We start from the raw sequence: 24256 nt of genomic DNA, 5'->3' as shown, positions 1-24256 counted from the left end.
CTGGCAAGCACTAGTACACCCTGGACGTACATCCAGCACTGCAGTAACACGTGGTGACGTGGCGAGTCCCATAAGTGCAGTTCAAGCTGGCGAGGTGGCAAGCACAAGTAGTGTCCCGCTGCCACCAAGAAGAAGACAAAGGCAGGCCCGTCGTTCCCATAGTGTCCGTCCTGCAGAATTCGCCAATCCTGATTGGGTGCCCACCACTTCTGCAGAACCCGTACTTCCGCCATTCACTGCCCAACCCGGTATTCAGGTGGAAACAGATGATTTTACGCCACTTGATTTTTATTCGCTGTTTTTCATGGAAGATCTCTATAGATCTATTGTGGACCAAACAAATTTATATGCTGGTTAACACATCATCTCTAATCCCCAGTTGCCTTCCCTTGCCAGAGATTGGAAACCAATTACGATTTCCGAATTTAAGACCTTTCTGGGCCTTTCCCTCAACATGGGCATACATAAATTCCAATTGACTATATGCCCGTGTTCTCCAGGAAATGATACGAGCAGATCTTGTGGTGAATACGATCGGCTCTGCAAAATTCGGCCCCTCATAAACCACTTCAACCAACGTTTTGCAGCCTTGTTTTTTCCCCATCAAGATGTCTGCGTTGATGAGTCCCTGATTACATTTTCTGGCCTCTTGTCTTTCAAACAGTACCTTCCCAGCAAGCGTGCCAGATACAGGATCAAGCTCTATAAGTTCTGTGACAGGGCAACAGGCTATGTATGGAGCTTTACGGTTTATGAGGGAAAAGATAGTTACCTAGAGCCAGAGAACTGCCCAGATAACATAGGGAGTGCTGGCAAGATAGTGTGGAACTTGCTGTCACCCTTATTCGGAAAGGGGTACCACTTGTACGTGGACAATTATTACAGGAGTGTGCCACTGTTTAGTCATTTGTTTGATCAGCAGACTGGAGCATGTGGCACCGTGCGACCTAATCGCCGGCGCTTTCCCCAGCAAACTTGTCGATTCTCGTCTTAGGCTGGGGGAGAGAGCCATCTTGCAATGTAATAACTTGCTCGCTATGAAGTGGAGGGATAATAAGAATGTTTTCTGAACGGTCAGGTGCTATACAGAGCTTCAGGCAGGACTTTATCCTATCTTATATTCCAGAAAGAGATTGTCACAGACCTTCTGTATCCAGACGGTTCTGAACCTTCACCATTCCCAACCAAATGAAGTAAGCCAGGCAGCTGCATGAGAGGCATTTTCCGTATGTCCTCGAGAGTACCCCTACCCAACGAGCCCCCCAAAGAAGAATGGGTGTCCTGGCAATCCTGGTTTTTGCATTGCTGAATGTTTTGAATGCTACCACACACTAGTGAAGTTTTAGCGTAGGGTACAGCATTTCACAGGCTAGGACACACTAAGCCCTTGTACACACGGTCGGAGAATCCGTCGGAATGTGTCCTATCGGACCGTGTCGTCGGATAATCCGACTGTGTGTGGTATGCATTGGACTGATTCCGTCTGAATATCCGTCTGACCCAATTTTCCAACATGTTGGAAATATTTCCCGACCAACTGGACTGATCGGACATACTCCGATCATGTGTAGAGAATTTTGATCTGACTAAGTGCCACGCATGCTGAGATTAAATTCCTACATCAAAGCTATTGGCTACTAGCCTGAATATAGTGCCATCGTAACGAAATTACGTCATCACGTTCTGAAAGATCGGATTTTTCGCCAACTTTGTCCGACCGTGTGTATGCAACAGTTTCGGACAAGATCCGACGGACAAAATCCGACGGGCAAAATCCGACGGATTTGGTTGTGGAAATCTCCGACCGTGTGTACAGGGGCTTACACAGGGTCTCCCAAGATGCCATCGCATTTTGAGAGACCCGAACCGTTACAGTTGTTACAGTTACAAAAAAAGTGTAAAAAAACACAAAAAAAATCTAAAATATAAAAACCAAAAATAGTTCTCTCCCTCTCTCCCTCTCCCCCATAAGTTGCTTAGCAGGTATGCCATTCAGTTGCAGCGCGGATCTATTTATCTTGACGGCAACAGCGTTTGCTCCCACGATACATAAAGCCGTGACTCCAACGCTGTAGGAGGTGATTTCACCACCACAGTTAAAAAAAAAAAGTGCATATATGCCGAAGCATGGGGCAGCAGGGGCAGAGGAGAGATTTTGCGCCTAATGCCGTGTCCATACGGTCAAAATTCCGATGGAGTCCGACCGTGTGTACGCGGCATAACTTTTTTGCGGAAGGCTATGCCCCCATGCTTTGGCATATATAAATGGTGCATGTATGCCCATCATTAGAAGTGGGTGGATGAAGGGAGGTATTCTAATGGTGGTCATACCCACCAATTTAATCTCTTTTTTTTGTTCAGCCAACAGGCTGCATGAAAAAAAAGATTACAATATATGTCCAACAAGGACCAGCAACGTACTGGTATGTTGCTGGACTTTGAATGGTTATACCAGATTGATGCCAGCGGGTTTAGGTATCATCTTGGTATCATTCTTTTCAGCCAGTGATCGGCTTTCATGTAAAAGCAATCCTAGCGGCTATTTAGCCGCTAGACTGCTTTTACAAGCAGTGGGAGGGAATGCCCCCCTCCCGGATATAAACAGCGCCATTGGGAAATTGGGAAAGCATTTTATCACACCAAACGGTGTGGTCAGATGCTTTGAGGGCAGAGGAAAGATCTAGGGTCTAATAGACCCCAATGTAATTTGTCGCCACTGTGCGTTTGTATGCAATTTTAAAGCATGTCGTGTTTGGTATCCATGTACTCGGCCTAAAATCATCTTTTTTATTTCATCAAAAATTTGGGCAATATAGTGTGTTTAAGTGCATTAAAATTTAATATTTAATTAAGTGTATTTTTTCCCAAAAAAATGCGTTTGAAAAATCGCTGTGCAAATACTGTGTGGAAAAAAAAATGCAACAACCACCATTTTAATCTGTAGGGCTTTTGGTTTAAAAAAAATATATTGTTTGGGGGTTCAACGTAATTTTCTTGCAAAAAAAAAAAAATCATGCAAACAAAAAGTGTCAGAAAGGGCTTTGTCTTCAAGTGGTTAGAAGAGTGGATAATGTGTGGCATAAGTTTCTAAATGTTGTGCATAAAATGCCAGGACAGTTCAAACCCCACCCCCCAAATGACCCCATTTTGGAAAGTAGACCCCCCCAGGCTATTTGCTGAGAGGCATGTCGAATCCATGAAATAGTTTATATTTTGACACAAGTTGCGGGAAAAATATATATATATTTTTTTTTCACAAAATTGTCACTAAATGATATATTGCTCAAACATGCCATGGGCATATGTGAAATTGCACCCCAAAATACATTCTTCTCCTGAGTATGGGGATACCACATGTGTGAGACTTTTTGGGAGCCTAGCCGTGTACGGGACCCCAAAAACCAAGCACCGCCTTCCGGCTTTCTAAGGGTGTAAATTATTTTTTTCACTCCTCATTGCCGATCACAGTTTCGAAGGCCATGGAATGCCCAGATGGCACAACCCCCCCCCCCCCCGACCCCCAAATGACCCCATTTTGGAAAGTAGACACCCCAAGCTATTTGTTGAAAGGTATGGTGAGTATTTTGCAGATCTCGCTTGTTGTCACAAAGTTTTGAAAATTGAAAATAAAAAAATAATTTTTTTCTTTACTTTCTACTTTCCAAAATGGGGTAATTTGGGGGAGTTTTGCGCTGTCTTGTCATTTTTATGGCATTTTATCAACTTTATTGCTATCACAAGGGATGAACAACACCCCTTGTGATAGCATGGGCTGTAACAGGTTATCTTTCTGCAGAGATGTTTTAGACCCCAGATTTTTCCTCTGGCCCCCAAAGCAGCCAATCAAACCAAGATCAGTTTGATTGGCTACTTTACAAGCCGGTAATGGCTTGTAAATAAAGAAACCAAACCCAGAAGGGAATAAATCCTCGTTGCTTCCAGTTTGTGACATCACAGAGGAGGAGGAACAATGTCACTTCCTCTCACTCTTTGCAGTGCAGCTGATTCTTTTGGTCTGATCAGTCCTGGGCTTCCTTAGGGGATGTGAGAGCCACAGAAAGGTGGCAAAGGCAGGAAGAGCCCCTTCCATCGCCTGTAAAAGTGATAAAGCTCAAGTCACTTTTACATGAAAGAATTGGCTTGTGAAGTATACGGTACCAAGATCATGGTTGTAGCCTCAATACATGAGTCGGAAAAGAGCCGTCGCTGAGACAGTGCTGTCCCAATCTCAGTGCCGCGCTGTTGAAGAAGGATTGCAGATTGTGTCGTCCTTCCTCTCTCCCCCCCTGTCACGTGACTTGTCACATGACCGTAGAGAGGAAGGAGAAGCTGTGAGTACCAATCTGCCAGTACAAGGAGGAAAGTGGGGGGTGGCAACACCTTGGGAACATGGGGACCGCTGATGTAAAGGGGAACTCTATTGGGGACTCCTGATGTGAAGGGGGATTCTATTGTGGACAGCTGATATAAAGGGAGACTCTATTGGGGACACCTGATGTAAATTAAGGCTCCACTGGAGACACGCCCCCTGGCGGGGGTGAAAACTTCACCCTGGGCACTGGATGACCTTGTCCCAGCACTGTGTGTGAACAATTTTTAATGTACAATTACTGTAGGCATTCTTGCCGGCAATTAACCATATTCAAGTGGAACACAGTTGTGCTTTAATTGTTCTGAAATCAAATGCATTGCATAGACTATTGCACAGCTCTCCCTGAAGGTGTCGCTGAAGGTTGTTTTAAATCTTTTACTCCAGGTGACATTAAAGGAGAAGTGCTAATTGACATCAGTCTTGGTCCCATCATTCATCATCTTTATTCAGCGCAGGAATATTTCAGAGATATCATCCTTCTCAAGCCTACTGATCACTGTATTATAGAAGTGAAAAAATGGATCAACAGCCGAACCGGAGCGTTTGATTGGTCACACGCCTCTACATTTGTTACAGAAATGGCAGGAAAGAGGTGACGTATCGGCAATTTTTTTTCAAGAGTCACGCTAAATGCCTGGTGTGATGAGCCAGTAATGCTGGGGGGGGGGGGGGGGGGGGGCAGACATTATCTTTAAAACATTTGTTTGATTGTTGATGATAATACATGGGAATAAAAAAGTATGTTCATAAAGGGAGTCCCGGAGCAGAGGATCAGAGCAGGGACAGCATGACATGTGCGGACTGCACAGTCACGCTGCCAGGGGGGTGGCTGAGGCACGTTCCCTTAAGAAAGGGGGAGGTGCCTCAGCAGGAGATCTGTTCGTCGGGAGAGGAAGGAGGCGAAGGGAAGGAAGTGACGTCAGTCGCGAGTGGCGGGGAGAGAGATTCCCACCCACTCTCCCTTATGTAGAGTGGATTTAATAGGGGCGGTAGTGGCAGTGGTTTGGGTCTGTGAGGAAGAGGAGGAGATGTATGTTATATGGAGATATAACATGGTTGTTACCCAGCTGGGGTATCAGATACCTTCCGGTTACAAGGGGTTAACCAGGAAGGGGTGAAAAAGGTAGGTCACTGCGAAGGTTGGGTACCGTCTCACAGTCAGGGGTTTGCGACTGGAGACCTAAAAGTTGATACAAAGTTTGTCGCAGTGACCAGTGGTGTGTGTTCCCCTCCAAGACCCATAAAAAGTACAGAGAAGGTTATTATAAAGTTTTATTTTAAAGAAATGTTATTTATTTATGTTTATGTTAATTTGTTAATAAAAGGCCGGCAAGGCCATTTACTCCAATACCTTGTTACGTTTTTTGTGGGGAGGGATTGGAGACTTTACTAGGGGGATGGAAGAGACTGGGGGGATAAGTCCTTCACATGTCATGCCTTAATACTTCACTAACATCAAAAGTAGTAACACTAGAAGAATCTTCTTTGGCATGCAGCGTGTGATCCCCAGCAAAAAAGATGGAGGAGAGGGAAAGGGGAGAAAACAGGAAAGAGGAAAAGTGGATAAGAGCAGGTAGAGAGAGGAACAGAGAATCGGTGGGGCCAAGAAAAAGAGAAAAGAGAGTATGTGAGGAGAGGGGAGAGGACAGGAGAGGAGAAGAGAGAGAAGGGGAGGAGAGGAAGTGAGGAGAGGAGATGAGAAGAGAAAAACGTGTTGGGGAAGTGAGTAGCAGAGAGAAGAGCAGGGGTGTTTTCTGAATGCAGTGGGCCCCTGCCTAAGATCATCAGTTGGACCCCCAGTGAGGTCACAATAATAGAGAACTATGCAACACTCCAACCCCCTACACATGTTTTTTTAAGACGATAAACATTTTGGGCAAATGTATTAGTGTTCAATGGCCGACTCTAAAAAATATCTCCACCCAAGCACTGGTGGTCAGTTGTTGGCTGGAATAATAACCCCCCCCACCCCCCCACCCCTTCCTCCAGCATTTGCAGTTAACTGACTGGCTGGGACCCCCTCCAGCTTTGGTGATTAATGGCTGGCTGGAATGGTAACCCACTGTCCAGCATTGGTGGTTAGTGGCCAGAAGCATTCCATCACTATGGTATCTGGGTGGAGTCAGCACTTCTCTCCCACTGATACCCAGAAGTCTCTTCTGGTTATCAGAGGGATACTGCAGCAGCATTAAAGATTGGGCTGTGAAGTTACCAATAGGATGCCTCGTAGCACAGTTGCTGGGACCCAGATGGGACCCATATACCTCTGCTACCTCTGCATCTGAATCAGTGCTGGATATCTTCTTTCAGTGCCAGCTGACAGAATGCAGAGAGCATTCCAGTGACTGGCATACCATTTCCACTCTGCCTATTGAATTGAGGCATCCTTTAAGTGGTGCTACAGAGAGGAGAAGTGCTTCTAGTTTCACCAAAAAAAAAAAAAAAAAATAGAAAATCCAAATGCTCACTATTATGCCCGTACACACGATCGGATATCCCAACAGCAAAAATTCAGATGAGAGCTTTTGGTCGGAAATTGCAACCGTGTGTATGTTCCATCGCACGTTTGCTGGCAGAATTACTGCCAGCAAAAGATTGAGAGCAGGTTCTCTATTTTTTCAATGGAAAAAAATGGAATTCCGATAGTTTGTAGCAATTTCGACACGCAAAATTCCTATGCATGCTCGGAAACAATTCGACGCATGCTCGGAAGCATTGAACTTCATTTTCTCGGCTCGTCGTAATATTGTACATCACTGAGTTCTTGACTATCGAAGGTTCAGAGAACTTTTGTGAGATGTGTATGCAAGCCAACCTTGAGCAGAATTCCGTCGGAAAAACCATCCAAGATTTTTCAGACGGAAATTCCGCTCGTGTGTACGGGGGAATTAGAATAAATGGATTCTTCTTTTTCAAACTTTCAAGGCTCATCACCAACACACAAGTAATTAAACTTAAAACAACAATGTATTAGTATACAAATAAAAGATTTAATTACACAAGAGTTTGGGTGAAACTAGAAAGCCGAGTTTCTGAGTATTCATTATATTTCTATATTCATTCCATCAAAATGCTTTCAAGGATGTTTTCATACAATCAAATTGATACAAAAAGCGTATTTCTATTTTTTAACACGTTTTGTAAATATAAATTCACTTCCTCAGGAGTGGGTGCTACCGACAAGATATCTATGAAATATAGTGAGAAGGCAAAAAAATTTAAATAAAATCATATTTTCAGTCTATAAAGCAGGCACACAGTGCACTTACAAATCAGCTTGAAAATAAAAACACAATACTTCAGGAGGCAAATCACAAAGCACGCCAGCCAGGGAGCTGTGTGGGAGGGGGACCCAGAACTAAAAAAAGACTGGAGAAGGGGCACGAAGAGGGCGCAAGATGTAATATATAATTAGCCACAGGAATTATTGATCGGTCCATAGGAAAATATATATATATATATATATATATATATATATATATATATATATATATGTATGTATGTATGTATGTATGTGTGTGTGTTTATGCATAAATAAATGCTATAGAATTACTCAATTAACAATGCATCAATAAATGCTGTGAAATTGCTCAATCACATTATTATTATTTACGATTTATGCAGCGCTTTACAATGTATAGGGGGGACAACACAATTACAGTACAATACAGAAGGTACAGGAGGGCCCTGCTCGTAGAGCTTACCTTCTAAAGGGAGGGGGTGGTGGTACAAAAGGTAATAGCTGCAGAGAATGATTTGATGGGGGTGGCTTGGGGACAGTATCACATATCAAAATAGATGTCCCAAATAGTATTGGTGAGATACATTCCTATTTTCTTTACATTTAGGCAACTTAGAATTAGATCACATTAAAGAATATCATAGTGCAAAAAAAGTGTGACCCAACCACAAAAAATAAATAAACAAACATATTATACTTACCTGCTTTGCGAAGTGGTTTTGCACAGGGCAGCCTGGATCCTTCTCTTTAGGGTACCTCTTTGGCACTCCTGGCCCCTCCCTCCTGATGAGTGCCCCCACAGCAAGCAGCTTGCTATGGGGGCACCCTAGCTGAGCCACTGCGCTCTGTGTGTCCATTCAGGCACAGAGTCGAGGCTCAGCCCTGTCCCCTCTCTTTCCTCATTGGCTCTTAGGAGGGAGTGTCCCGGATAGCCGAGGCTTTCGTGCAACATCGCTGGATCGAGGGGGAGCTCAGGTAAGTATTAGGAGGGCTGCTGTACACAGAGTGTTTTTTATCTTAATGCATATAATGCATTAAGATCAAATCTTCTGCCTTTAGAACAACTTTAAGGTCAGTGTCAAAACATGAAAATATTAACAGGAAAGTCCCAATAAACACTGTGCACAAATTTAAAGTGATTTTTATAACAAACAAACATGTTTTATTTACCTGCTCTGTGCAATGATTTTGCACAGAGCAGACCTGATCCTCATCATCTGCGGTCCCCCGCCAGCAGTCCTGCCTGCCATTTGCTTTAAGGCACTCAAACCCGTCAGTATCTTGAGATACACTGTGTGCATCTACTGACACAAACAGTGCTGCTCGGTCCCTCCTACCTCCCCTTTGTCACTGGGTTTGATTGACAGTAAAAGCCAATGCTCTCAAGCACAGTGCAGAATTTAGATTGGGTATAGTAAGTGTGACGGAACAGTTCCAGCACCCTGCTTGAGTGCTTCCGTCGGTATACTGCTTCCTCCAGTATGAACATAGATACCATATATATTAGCCACATAGCATACAATAGCTTGCATGAGATCTAGAACTGTTTATTGAAACTCAGACACATACTTTAATCTTGATCATATTACCCTAACAATACAAACTGTAGCCAGAAACATAATTAACCACTTAAGCTCCGGACCATTTTGCAGGCCAAAGACCAGAGCACTTTTTGCGTTTCGGCACTGCGTCGCGGTCGTGTGACGTGGCTCCCAAACCCATAAATAGAGCTTTCTTTTGGTGGTATTTGATCACCTTTGCAGGTATTTTTTGCGCTATAAACAAAAGAAAAGAGTCAATTTTGAAAAAAAGTCATTATTTTTTACATTTTGCTATAATAAATATCCCCCAAAAATATATAAAAAAAAAAATTTTTCCTCACTTTAGGCTGATACGTATTCTTCTACATATTTTTGGTAAAAAAAAAAAATCTGAATAAGCGATTATTGATTGGTTTGCGCAGAAGTTATAGTGTTTACAAAATAGGGGATAGTTTTATGGCATTTTTATTAATAATTTTTTTTTTTTTAACTAGTAATGGCCGCGATCAGTGATTTCTTTTTTTATCGTGACTGCGACATTATGGCAGACACATCGGCCATTTTTTTTTTTGGGACCATTGTCACTTATACAGCAATTAGTGCTATACAAATGCACTGTGTAAATGACAATGGGCAGTGAAGGGGTTAACCACTAGGTGGCAGTGTACGGGTTAAGTGTGTCACACGGAGCAGAGATCAGTGACACTGTCATTAGGCAGAACAGGGAGATCTTGTTTTCATTAGCATCTCCCCGTTCTTCTTCCCTGTGAGGCAATTGCAGGTATCGCCACGGCGATCGAGTCCGCAGGACCCGCAATCAAACTCACTGAGGTTCCAACCGGCGTGCGCACGCGATGGCACTGCAGCAAATTTAAAGGGACGTACCTGTACGCCCATTTGCCTGTCCGTGCCATTCTGCCGACGTACATCAGCGTGCACCGGCTGGCAAGTGGTTAACATGAACTAATTAACTACTCACCTAAAGCAGTCTAGATGACTCAATGCCCACCCAGACAATGTTGTGATTAATCACATAATAAAGGACCTAATTAACCACCAGACATACAAGCTTAGCAGAAAACACATAACGTCTGAAAGTGGTTGTAAACCCTTTTTTGGTGACTTTTACCTATAGGTAAGCCTAGAATAAGGCTTACCTATAGGTAGTGGAAATATCTCCTAAACATGCACCATTTAGGAGATATTTCACGTGTAGTGCGCCAATGTCGTCATCGGCGCATGCACTGTGCAGAAACGGACCACCGTGCCGTTTCTTCCCCAGTGTGTGTAACGAATGATGGCTCCCACGCGCATGGGCCAGAGTGACGTCATGCGACTCCGGCCAGTCAGAGCCATAGTTCGTGACCTCAGAAGGAAGAGGGGCAAAGATGGACGTGCCCTACTCATGGGAAAACGTGAACTTCGTTTGCAGGTAAATGTCATATAATAGGCTAGTATGCGATGCATACTAGCCCATTATGCTTTTCATTTGCAGGGCTTGCGGGAAGCAAAAGAGGAAGTAAAACTCATCGGGATTTACTTCCTCTTTAATAAACAGACAATAGCAAGAGACCACCAGCAACACACTGTCCGGCTCATACATTGGAGTACATGAAACAGAGATCAATGTGACCAGCTCTTTCAATGAACATGTATCAAACAAACCAGGAATAGTCTTCATATATTTCTTGAGAGATATTGTTGATAAATATTACTAAATATTACTAAATAAATATTACTGTCCTATTTGAAGTAATCCAAACCCAATTCTCAGTGTCCATTAAGTAGTTGTCCCTCATTTTCTCGGTCACCCTACACTTACACATTAGAGGGGCCTGTGGAGCTGAGACCAGGGTTTCTCAACCTCTCTAAGGTAAGCTGGGTTCCATGGGCCCCCCTGCCCAAAGTGACTCCCATCACAGTAAGTATTTTTAGGGGAGTAGGGGGGCTGCACATAAAAGGTTTTTTACCTTAATACAGAGAATGCATTAAAGTGATTGCAAAGTCTAGTTTTTTTGGGGGTTAAAAATAACAAAAAATGTTATACTTACCTGATCTGTGCACTGGTTCTGCCACAGAGCAGCCCAGGTCCTCCTCTGCTTGGGTCCCTCTCCTGTGCTCCTGGCCCCTCTCTCCTGCTGGTTGCCTCCACAGCAAGCAGCTTGCTATGGAGGCACCCAAACCGAGCCACAGCTCCCTGTGACCCGGCCCCGTCCCCTCTCTCTCCGCATTGGCTCACTGAATTTGATTCAGCCAATGAGGAGGGAAAGTCTTGGGCAACCTAGACACTCCTGCAAAATCGCTAAATAGAGATGGACTCAGGAAAGTATTAGGAGGGCTCAGGGGGCTGCTGCACACAGAAGGCTTTTTTTCTTAATACATATAATGCATTCAGATAAAAAAAAAAAAAACGTATTTTACAACCGCTTTAAGGTAAAATAAACTTTAGATTGAAAACCACTTTAACCACTTCCCAGCCGGCGCAAGCTGATGTACATCGGCAGAATGGCACGGGCAGGCAAATTGGCGTACAGGTACGTGCATTTGTATTTGCCGCCCTGCCATCGCATGCGCGCCGCTGGTGGCGCTCGTGTGTGACGGTCGGGACCCCTGTGAGTCCGGTCGCGGGTCCCGCGGACTCGTTCGCCGTGGGAGGCTGAACGGAGAGATGCAGATGTAAACAGCATCTCCTCATTCTGCCTAGCAACAAGTGACACTGATCTCTGATCCATGCGATTGGAGCAGAGATCAGTGTTCACTAACACACAACCCATCCCCCCACAGTTAGTAACACGACCCTAGGACACACTTGACCCTTACACTGCCACCCCCTGGTTAACCCCTTCACTGCTAGTGTCATTTACACAGGAATCAGTGAATTTGTTTAGCACTGATTGCTGTATAAATGACAATGGTACCAAAAATTGGTCAAAAATGTCTGTGTCCACCATAATGTCGCAGTCACAATAAAAATCCCTGATCTCCGCCATTACTAGTAAAAAAAAAAATGATCAATAAAAATGCCATAAAACTATCCCCTATTTTGTAAACGCTATAAATTTTGCGCAATCCAATCAATAATCGCTTATTGCGATTTGTTTTTAGCAAAAATATGTAGAAGAATACGTATCGGCCTAAACTGAGGAAAAAAAAAAGTTTTTTTTATATATTTTGGAGGATATTATAGCAAAAAGTAAAAAATAATGTGTTTTTTTCAAAATTGTCGCTCTATTTTTGTTTATAGCGCAAAAAATAAAAACCACAGGGGTGATCAAATACCACCAAAACAAAGCTCTATTTGTGGGGAAAAAAAGCACATCAATTTTGTTTGGGAGCCACGTCGCACGACCGTGCAATTGTCAGTTAAAGCGACACAGTGCCGAATTGCAAAAAGTGGTCTGGTCTTAACCTTCCTAGCGGTAATCCCGAGTCTGGCTCGGGTTGGGATTTTAATTTCAGGAGCGGTAACCCCGAGCCAGACTCAGGATCGCTTCGCTGGATGCAGGGGAGGACACAGGGAGACTTACTTACCTTGTCCCCTGGATCCAGCGATGTCCGCCGCGCTGTGTGATCGAGCTGTCCTCCGCTCGATTCACAGTGCCGAATGCCGCCGAGCTCCGTTCCCTGCGACGTTACGACGCACGGGAGCGGAGAACGGCGGCAAATTCAAAAAAGTAAAAACACACAAAACACACACAGCACTGTAATCTTACAGATTACAGTGCTGTATTAAAAAAATACACACCCCTTTGTCCCTAGTGGTCTGTGCAGTGCCCTGCATACACTTTTATATTATAAATACTGTTTTTTCTGCCTGGAATTTGGAGATTGTCCATAGCAACCAAAACATGTCCCTTTTTCAGTTTTTTTGGGATTTGATTACATTATTGAATAATTTTTATTATTCTTTATTATATTATAAACTTTATCATACCTGGGATGTCTGCTAGACTCTGGTTTGAAGAGATTTCAGAGCGTTATTCCTAAGAATTACAAGACTACAAAATAAAACGCCAGATTTCCATGCAAAATAATTGTACCGCTTTCAGCACCTTATTCCAGACTGAATCATACCGCCAGGGAGGTTGAGCCAGCAAAATGGTCCGGTCTGAAAGTGGTTAAAAACCTCCCCTGACCTTGACCAGTGTAGTTTAGAGGTACCCAACTTGCCTCTTACTGCTATACCACTTGTACTCCACCATCCCCATTTCTTACCCTTCTAAAATGATGAGACCACACCTTCATTTTGGAGTATAAATGGCCATAGCAGCCTATTTATTATTCACACCATATAAATAACTCCAATATCAAATATATACCAAAATATCACCTCCGTAACAACTTGTTCAACTCCAGTCTGTTGGTCTTTGACGGCACCCCGGAACTCCAACACATATTCCACCAATACACTGCGGGACCTTTTTCCACATGATAGGCCTCCAGCGGATAATCAGCTCGAAGACAACCCCCTTCCCGCAGTGCAACCATTACAGTATTCCAGCTAACCTTTCGCTGGAATACATCGGAGGGGCACATACTACCGATGAGCCCCCCACCCCTTTCCATCACATATGTTTACTGCCACCGTCAAAGACCAACAAAACACCGCCACAGCCCGCAAGGATGATACCTTACCCTTAAGGGCTCCCCCACACTCCCGGGGCCCGCTGGATCCCATCTTTGAGTCCCAGAGCCCAGAAAACTATCCCCACTACCTAGAGGTGTATTCTAACACCCTCAATTACAGGCCCACATTAGTTTCCACCTCTACTTTCCTGATCACCAGGCCCCCCATTCTGAGCCACAACCTCCCAACCACCTGAGTGTTAGACAACTGTACGAAGTCGTAAAATATCTGACTTAACGTACGAGATCAGCTCCCTGATCATTCGAACCCAAAAGCATTACCCCTTGCATGCATAACCCAAATGGCCGGCGGTTTATCCCGCCGCACCTAACGTTCCACTTCCCATATCACCTTGCTGCACCTCAACCCCCATACACCTAGCCAGTGAACACATGCCTCCCTCCTCTAACTACCCAACTGTCTGCCAACCGATCTTGCATCTGCTCTTCTGGCCCCCCCCAACAAACATACAGATAACAAAGAAAATCCAGACAAGGCGTATAAGTCCTCCATCTGGACAAAAAAAAAAAAAAACGGCAAACAAAGGCAGCACCAACTTTAAAGTAAACCAATGTAACCCCATACCACAAACAACACAGCTCGTATGTACAGACTACTCCCCCACTCGTGTGTTTTTTTTTTTTTTATTATTATTATTATTTATTCCACCACCACATGAAGGCATAGGTAAGTGCGTAATCGCTTTGCTTCCCACCTACCATTCTTCCTTACCGCCGTCTCATCCAACCCATATCTGGCAGCTTCTAAAGCTGCCCCGATGTGGAAGGAGTGTGAAGCGTATTCTGCACCATCCAACCTTGCGTCCCAGTGGCATTTTCAGAACACCTACCCAAACTGGAACCTCGACCAATACTTCCCAGCCTTGTGCCACATGAACTGCACCCCATGCCATCTGTTCCAAACCCTAGAAACTCTCTAAACGTTTTATTCCTTTTTTTTTCTTATTATTTCATGATTTATTTATTTTATTTTTATCTATTTTTTATTACTCTGAATCCTGGTAACACAAACAGCAGCACCTCCACCCCTCTAACCCTTTGATCATTTTTTTTTTTTTTTATTTATTGTCCAACCCAAACTCCTTTTTTCAATCCACCCTGCACAGCAGGTTAAACAAAAGCCAAAAACCCACCAGTTTCCACTCGATGGCAGATACCAACCCCGTTTACCAAGTTCCTGGAACCACAGTACCAACAACAACCTTAGCCCCCACACAGCCATGTTCGACCTCAGACTCCTGCACCGAACAACCCACCCTTCTTTTCATACCTTTACATAAGCCGCCCATGTGGACTCACTGGCTGACTGCCCTGTTACCTCCCGTGGTGACTCCAATGCCATCTTCCCTATCCAGCCCGAGTAGGGAACTCCTCCCCCTCTGTGTCTGGCTAACTCTCTGAACCTATCCCACCGAAAATAGATGCACGAGTAAGCCCCCCCCCGTGTTTCCGAAGCCTGCAAGATGAATAGCATATAGAAAATGTTCAACTGCACCTAATGCAACACAAAATGGCATAGCCACTGTATGACCAGTTGTGACAATGCGGACATGTGGTTGACCACGTAACCACACCCACATAATCACAATTCAACTCCGTGTCAGGTTCCTGCATGACCCTTACCCCAGCTCCATAGCCGCAACCACTGGAAAAATTCCAATAGCACAAGTTTACGAATGAACACCCCACTTCCACCCAACAAACTTGGGGCCAAATTTCCTCACTCTATTGCCCCTGAAAGAGAAATTTCCCCCAAACCTGTTTACCCCGCCGTGTTCGTGACCTCTTTTCCCATTGACCTGGCATCCACCCATCGTCCGTTATATGTGGCCAAGAACTCGTACCAAACCTTCTAACCCTCCCTATGTTCCGCATTTAACTGTTTAAATAATCCAGGGCCTGAAACCCCCACTGTAGCAGACGGCAGCCGTTGGCCAAAACCCGCTCATTGGAATAAAACCGGCAGGTGAAATTGAACTTACCCAGCAATGAATGCAAAGTCCTCAACTGTACCTCACGCCGTCCCTGGGCCTCACACACCCCCTTCTATAGTACCTCCAACTTGGTCACTGACAGATGACCCTCCGTAACCCCTGAAACAATCACAATGCCAGAACAAAATAGTACAATATCCCTCGTCGGCCCCCTGTGTTTTGCAGCCAATGGCACTAATGAACCTACCTGCAATGTGCTGCAATGTATAAAGTATAATCGCACACACATCGGAGGAAGGCGGCCCAACACACAAAACGTCCAAGCCATGTATGATTGAATCAGGGACTGACACGTCTCTACCCCCCCACTCCGGTAAAGAACTAAACATCTAACCATAGCCCACTAAATTGAGAAACCCATGGGCAGGCATCGTTCCAAGTAAAAAACTCCTCTTGCCAGCATCTATTCAGCAGCCAAAGCTCTCCGAATAAATTGGAAGCAAGTGGAACACGGATTCCTAGTTTGCCATAGGCGCCCCTTTTCCGTTACACCTAACCCACCTTATAGCTGTGTACGTGAAGTATCGGACACAGTGCTCCGCATTGGATTATGACAGGACTCTTTTTTTTTTTTGACAGATAAGTGGGGAAACGAGGCGAAATGTGTCTGGTTCCTTCTCAGGGCCCCACCCCCACTGTAGACCCCATTAAAAACCCTGGAGGCAAGCAGCCTCGCTATTTCCGTATCTACTTATGAAAGGCTGCAACCTTTTCACCCCCTTCCAAAAGTCATCCCTTGTGTGACTAGGCTCGCCTGTACATTGTCCTCACATGAAGCCACAATCCAATGGATGGGTCACCCCACCCTTTCAACACTCGTGTTTAACTGAACTGACAGGAGCTCACATTGCACTGCCAACCCACCCCTTTCTTTTCAGCCGAGGGGGGTATAGTTGCCTCTACTACTACAGAAACCGCATCCAGAAGCCGCTATCCTTTGACCCCCATTAAGAAACGGCCATACCGACCTGCGCGGTCTAAACTGCTCATCATCCCGTAGCCAATCAGATACCCCTTTTTAACATGTGCACCTACCAATGGCCTACATATAACAGAACAACGCCGAACCATGTTCGGGTTCTTCCCCCCATGACAATCGCATAATGGCGACTGCCTTCGGCAAAAGCGATCGGTACCTCCTCTTACCTTCATCCCTTTTCCCTTGATCTTCCTGCTTGACCCTATACACTTAAAATGTAAATTCCCCCCTTTCTTTTTTTTTTTCTTTTTTTAAAGTTGGCCATAACGAGAAGATCTCCACACACTTACCTTTTCAAATCGTAATCCGGACCCCCTATTTAATTGTGTTCCCCAGGGGACCCTCAAAGCACCCGTACATCTCACATTTTTATTTAGTTATTTATTTTTATTTATTTTATTTTTTATTCATTTATTTATTTTGCATCTGCAATCCTTACCATCTCCATCCTACCATTACCTGACAACCCCACCACTGCACCACTGTCCCCAAACTGGCAGGTGCACCGCCCGCCACTTGTGGGCCAGCATCCACCAACTCTGTTCAAGGAGGAGCAACTACTGCCAACATTGCACCCCCCTTTTCAACCCCCCAACAAATCCTGCAATGCAACTTAAACGAAAAACATTTAGACATTATTTGACTTACCAGGCTGACTGGAACCCCAACAGCCGCCTCGCTTGCCTCCATCGCTGGCTTGCATTCCTGCGGCTCCTCGCACACTGTCAGCTCGCCTTCCGACCTGTGGTCCCAGACCAGGACCGGTGGTGTCATCAGCCCCCCAGGCAAAGAGGTCCTGGGGGCCGTGGAGTCCCTCCGTTGTACTGCCTGTCTCACCCCTGAAGCTCCGCCTCCTGCCACAGTTCCACACATGCCCTCACATACTATGACCTGGAAGGTCAACCTCGTCCTTCCACCGCCATCTTGTGCCATCTCGAGCCGCCGGTATAGGCCACGCCCACCCGCGGAGCCACGCCCCCCTTAAAAAAAACTTTTTTTTTTTTGTATAAGCAGCCTGATGGCCATACTAATAAGTCTCCCTCACCAAGCCTTCCTCCCCGCGCAGCGATGCAGGCAGAGGAGGTAGTAGTCCTGTGATTCATGGGCGGGGAAGCGGCACCATAACGGCCCGTGGCCCCGCCCACCGAGTGGGGCTGGTGGCGTGGAGTCCACCCAGACCCTGCTCAGGCAAACGGGTGGCTATTCTTTGCTGGGGGACCGCATTGTTCCCCCCAGAGGGCTCCTTGCCTGGCGCATGGTCCCAGATGAGGGCCCTGGTGAAAACAGAGTGCCAGAGGCTGCAAACTCTGCATGCACAGCAACCATCACCTCCCAGCCACGATCAGCTCACCTGGTCATCCATAAAGGCCCTCATCCGAGTGACATCTCAGCCATGTTGGAGGAGCAGAGCAAAAAACTGCCTCCTCATTTCTTTCTCCACAACTTTCTGTTTCCCAGTCCAGCCCCGCCTCCTCCTTATATATTACCACTCCCCCTTGGACTTCTCACTGTACCCTCCCCTCTAATCTCTTCATATTAACCCATGCATTGTGTCCCCTAAACACATGGTCATGCCCGGCCCTGCACTACTTTTTCTTTTCTGTCTTTTCCGTTCCGGGCCTCACTATGCATTCGGTAATTACCCCTTCCCATAAATATTCCATTTCCCTACCCATACCTTTGCCATTCCCATTTTACCTTCCCCTTTCCCAATAAATAGACCACACCGGAGTTTGGAGTATAAAATTGGCCATAGCAGCCTTTTATTTAACCAAAACTTTAACCAAAATAAAATAAATAACTTTATTGCTATAATAGAAAAATACTTATATTGCAACAGCAATTACAACTCCCAGTCGTTTGGTCTTTGACGGTACCTCGGTTCCATTTAACGTTACCTTTTTCCCAATCCACTGCGGGACCAAAATTTTACCATACCAGGCCTCTGGCCGTTTAACAGCCCGGAGACAACCCCACCTTCCCGCAGTGTCACCAAACCCGTATCCCAGCCTGCCCTTCCGCTGGGATACACCAAAAGGGGCACATACCACCTATGAGCCCCCCCCACACACTTCCATCACCTAATTTTCTTTACCCCGTCAAAGACCAAAGACACCGCCTTCCACTGCTATGACAACCTCCTTCACCGAACCTGCAAGAAAAAAGGAAACACCGACAACAACCCGAAATCCAAACAACACAGCAACTTAACCTAAAGGGCGGGTGGGCGGGCAACTTCAAAGCTTGTGACCCACGCTTGCTGTCTTTGCTCCTCCCCCCTTTTATATACTGCTCCGCCCTCCCTTCTTTCTTTCCTTCCGCTCCACCCCTTCCTTGTTCTCTCTTCAAAGTTAACCCTACAGGGGCTCCCTCGCATTTGTCATGCCAGCCCTGCACCTCCGTCTAGCCTACGTTTCCGTGCCTCCCTTGACCTATGCATTCGGTAATTACCCCTTCCCGTAAATATTCCATTTCCCTACCCATACCGTTACCATTCCTATTTTACCTTCCCCTTTCCCAATAAATAGACCACACCGGAGTTTGGAGTATAAAATTGGCCATAGCAGCCTTTTATTTAACCAAAACTTTAACCAAAATAAAATAAATAACTTTATTGCTATAATAGAAAAATACTTATATTGCAACAGCAATTACAACTCCCAGTCGTTTGGTCTACCTCAGTTCCATTTAATGTTACCTTTTTCCCAATCCACTGCGGGACCAAAATTTTACCATACCAGGCCTCCGGCCGTTTAACAGCCGGGAGACAACCCCACCTTCCCGCAGTGTCACCAAACCCTTATCCCAGCCTACCCTTCCGCTGGGATAAACCAAAAGGGGCACATACCACCTATGAGCCCCCCCACACACTTCCATCACCTAATTTTCTTTACCCCATCAAAGACCAAAGACACCGCCACTGCCCGCAAGGATGACCACCTTAGCCTTAAGGGCCCCTCCACACCCGCAGAGCCCGTTCAATCCCATCCTGCACCCCCAGGGCCCAAAGGTCAGTCCCCACCGCCGTGAGATGCACGCCATCCCCCCTAAGGTACATGCCCACATTCACCTCCAACTCCGTGTGCCGTATCACCAATCCCCCATTGCGTGTCACAAACCTCCCCAGGGCCTTATTCACCTTAATCCTGGCTTTATTGTGCCGGACCACAGAGCGAGCCATACGCAACGCAGTCCGTGCAACGATGTCGGACCAGATTACCACCATACTAGGAAAATCCCTCCGAAGCATGAGAAAGTCCCGTTTGACATCCGCAACGAGGTCCCTAGTGGACCGGACCCCTAAGTCGTTACCCCCCACATGTAATACCAACACATCCGGGGGCCTATCCAGTCTGGCATACCGATGAATTTCCGGCACCACCCTGCTCCACTTCATCCCAGGGATCCCCAACCACCTTATGCTCGCCTCCCTATGAGAAATCCCCAGCTGCCTTCCTTCCGGCCTGACATCCGCTCTCCTGGCACCCCAAAAAACTTAGGAGTGCCCCAATATCCAGACGAGGCGTTCGCGACCTCCATCTGAAATGAAAAGACAAAATACTAAAGCGACTGTGCAACACCCGTCCGTGTCCCCCCGTCCAGCCCAAAAAACATCCGCCCCCCCCACCTGTAAAACACGAACCAAAACCCCCGAACCCCACCTACACCAAATGTGGCCTCACGTACGACCTAAACCTCCTCGATTCCCAGCGCCCAATCCTCTTGACCGCAGCCTCGTCCAACCCGCATCTGGCCGCCTCAGTGGCTGCCCCGATGCAGAAGGAGTGGGAGGCGAACTGCGAGCAATCCAAACCCCCCCGCCCGCAAACACTTCCGAAACACAGCCACAAATTGAAATCGGGATAAAAAAGTCCCGTCCTGATGCACCAGTAAAGGGCCCACCCCGTGAGGTCTAACCCCCAGAAACTCCGAGACCACCCGCACCGGGCATAACCCCGATCCTGGCAAAGCAAAAAGCCATATGTCCACCCCCTTCCCCGTTTGGTCCGTCTTGGACCTACGCAGCCTCAACAGCACCCTATTGGCCCCCAACATCACATCCTGACCCAACAGACCTCCCCCAACGGTCTTCGCTGGACTAACCAACTCCCCCACCCGAAAAGCCCCAAAGAACGAAAACGCTGCTCGGAACAACTGCACTTCATAACTGGAAGTGCACTGTTCTCCCAATCGATCGCAAATGACCTGCAAAACATGGAACGTCACCAGCCTCCTCATATCTTTTCGCGGATTGCCCTTCTTGTACCCCTTAAATGCCTGCTTCACCCAAAACCCTTTTGTGTGATCCACCTCCCCGCGCAACTTAAACCAAAGGGCCAGCGCCGCTAGCTTACGTTCAATCAAAGCCACGGACCCTGAGCGCTCCATGACCTTAGAAACAAAACACAACACCAACAGCCCCTGATCCCCACCCCCCCCAGCTCAGCGTCCGCCAGCTGTGTAAAATCCAGCCATTCCCTCCACACCTTACTGTATGCCGCCCAGGTTGCACCGCTCACCGACCTCCTGATCCATTCTGCGGCGATTCCAACGCAACCTCCCAGAGCCACCCCAGGCAAGGGATCCCCTCTCTCGCTGCATCCGGAGCCAAAGCCCAAAACCTCTCCCACTGAAATCGAGATAAGGCATCGGCAACGTTATTGTCTACCCCCGGGATATGGACGGCATACAAAAAAATGTTCGTCTGCAAACACCGCAGCACCAGATGGCGCAGCAGCCGAATCACCGGCTGCGAAGACGCCGACATCCGATTGATCACCTGCACCACGCCCATGTTGTCGCAGTGCAACCTGATCTTCAGATCCCGGCACGGCACTCCCCAAAGCTCCATTGCCAACACCACCGGAAACAATTCCAGCAGCACTAGGTTCCTCGTATACCCCGCCTCCACCCACGTCTGGGGCCAGGCCTCCGTGCTCCATTGTCCCTGAAAAAAGGCCCCATAGCCCGTGGACCCTGCCGCATCCGTCACCAATTCCACGTCAAAGTTACTCACCGGCCCCTTCATCCACACCGACCGTCCATTGAAGCCTTCCAAAAAGGTCTGCCAAATCCGCAAGTCCTCCCCAAGTTCCCGAGTTAACCGAATTAAGTGGGTCAGAACCTGCGTTCCAGCCGTAGCCGCCGACAGCCTTCGGCAAAAAACCCGACCCATCGGAATGATCCGGCACGCAAAATTCAACTTACCCAGGACCGACTGTAACTTCCTCAGTTGCACTTTCCGCACGCCGACCAGCTCCCGCAGTTCCCTTTTCAGTCCTTCAACTTTGTCCTCCGGCAAGCGGCATTAAAAAACGTAAAACCGTGGCAGGCCCTTCCGTCTTGTCGGCAGCCAACGGCACCCCGAATCGTTCCGCAATGTGCTGCAACGTGGCCAAAAGGATCGCACACACATTGGAAGACGGGGGGCCCACGACGAGAAAGTCATCCAGGTAATGAATCACGAACGCCCAGCCCGACACATCTCGCACCACCCATTCCAAGAATGAACTAAACAGTTCTAACAAGGCACAGGACACGGAACAGCCCATGGGCAAGCATTGGTCCACGTAAAATTGTTCCTGCCAACAACACCCCAAGAGCGCTGGCAACAGCCGAAACGCCGCCTCGATGTCAGACTTCGCCATAAGGGCCCCTTTTCCGTAATGCCGCACCCAGCCCACTGCAGCGTCAAACGACGTGTAGGACACCGTGCAGGCCTCTGGGTCTATGGCGTCGTTCACGGAACCCCCTTTCGGAAAGGACAGATGATGGATAAGCCAGAACTTGTTAGGCTCCTTCTTAGGCACCACCCCCAACGGAGACACCACCAAATCCGGCAACGGTTGTTCCGTGAACGGGCCACACATCCTCCCCAACGAAACCTCCTTCGCCAATTTCTCGCTGACCACCCCCGGATTCCGCAAGGCGGACCGCAAGTTCTTGGCCACCGGAGGAACTACTTGCAAGGAACATGGAATCCTAAAACCCACAGCGAACCCCTCCCCCAGCACCCACGCAGCCCCCTTGTCCGGGTACCTATTTAGAAAAAGCCGCATCCTTTCCACCCTCACCGGGGTTATCCCTCTTTTACGCAGGCTCCCCGGCACGCTTGCCTTTTTTAAAACAACGGGAGAGTGAGTGGTTGCCGCCGCAACCGGAACACTCATGTTTAAATTGACAGGACCCCCCGAACTTGCAGGCCCCTTCGTTAAACTGCCAGCACACCCCCATTTTTTTCCCAGCCGGAAGACCTGAGGCGGGAGTTCCCCCGTCCCCCCCTGAAAAAACTGCGAAGGTGTCCGCGCCGACGACATCAATCGCATCCAAAGGCTGATAGCCTAGTGGTCCCACCGAATATCAGGCCGCACGGCCCTCCGCTGCCTAAACTGCTCGTCATAGCGCAGCCAAGCCGTACCCCCATACACCCTATGCGCTTCCCCAATGGCGTCCATGTAACAAAACAGGGCCGAGCAATGCTCCGGCGCCGTCTCGCCAATCACGCTAGCCAGAATGGCAAACGCCTGTAGCCAATTAGGGAAAGTCAGCGGTATCAGCCGATACCGCCTCTTTTCCTCATCGTCCTTCTTAGAGTCATCGGGCTTGACCCTATCCAAATTGAACTTCTTTAAGGGGAGTAACGAAAAGATCTCCACATACTCACCCTTTTTTATCTTGTCCCGTACCTCCTGCTTGAGATGCGCCCCCAAGGGCCCTTCGTAACAGACATAAACCTCACACTTAGCCGCGTCCGCAAGCCGAACCAAATCGACCCGAGCCGCTCCGGCCTGTGACTGCACCCAGCGTCCTCACCGCAGCCCAACTTCAAAGCTTGTGACCCACGCTTGCTGTCTTTGCTCCTCCCCCTTTTATATACTGCTCCGCCCTCCCTTCTTTCTTTCCTTCCGCTCCACCCCTTCCTTGTTCTCTCTTCAAAGTTAACCCTACAGGGGCTCCCTTGCATTGGTCATGCCAGCCCTGCACCTCCGTCTAGCCTACGTTTCCTTGCGTCCCTTTCCTTGTGTAATGGGATAGTTTTATTTGTATACTAATAAGTTGGGTTTTTTTTTTAGATTCTTTATTTAAAGGGGTTGTAAAGTAAATTTTTTTTAAATAACAAACATGTTATATTTACCTCCACTGTGCAGCTTGTTTTGCACAGAGTGGCCCCGAACCTGGTCTTTTGGGGTCCCTCGGCGGCTGTCTCGGCTTCCTCCCTCGCGTGGTGAGAAGCACTTGTGGGCACACTCCCATGATATAGCCGGTGGCTATAGCCGCTCGCTGTATCACTCAGCCCCACCCCCAGCGTGTCGCGTCATTGGATGTGATTAACAGCAGTACGAGCCAATGGCTGCGCTGCTTTCAATCCATCCACTCTAGCCAATCAGCGGCCAGGCAGAGTGGGGAAGAGGATGTCGTGGGCCAGCACGGGACTTTAGAGGGGTCAGGTAAGTAAAACGGGGGGGTTGGGGGCACCGGCAC

At 47.3% G+C, this 24256-nt stretch overlaps 1 protein-coding gene across 1 annotated transcript in view; it reads left to right on the top strand.

The window, feature by feature from the left end:
* LOC143934276 (nicotinamide N-methyltransferase-like) overlaps positions 1-24256 on the top strand; it is a 57708-nt gene that overhangs the window by 31792 nt on the left and 1660 nt on the right. Inside the window, exon 2 of the mRNA XM_077457741.1 lies at positions 4757-4964. Coding sequence (XP_077313867.1) covers positions 4757-4964 — 208 coding nt within the window. The remainder of the gene's footprint in view (positions 1-4756; positions 4965-24256) is intronic.

Source organism: Lithobates pipiens, unplaced genomic scaffold (genome assembly GCF_037356315.1).
Source record: "Lithobates pipiens isolate NorthernLeopardFrog02 unplaced genomic scaffold, aLitPip1_a1.2 Scaffold_27, whole genome shotgun sequence".
NCBI classification, from domain to species: domain Eukaryota; kingdom Metazoa; phylum Chordata; class Amphibia; order Anura; family Ranidae; genus Lithobates; species Lithobates pipiens.
The sequence above is the reverse complement of the archived record's forward strand: the minus strand, read 5'-3'. Positions and strand labels throughout refer to the sequence as shown.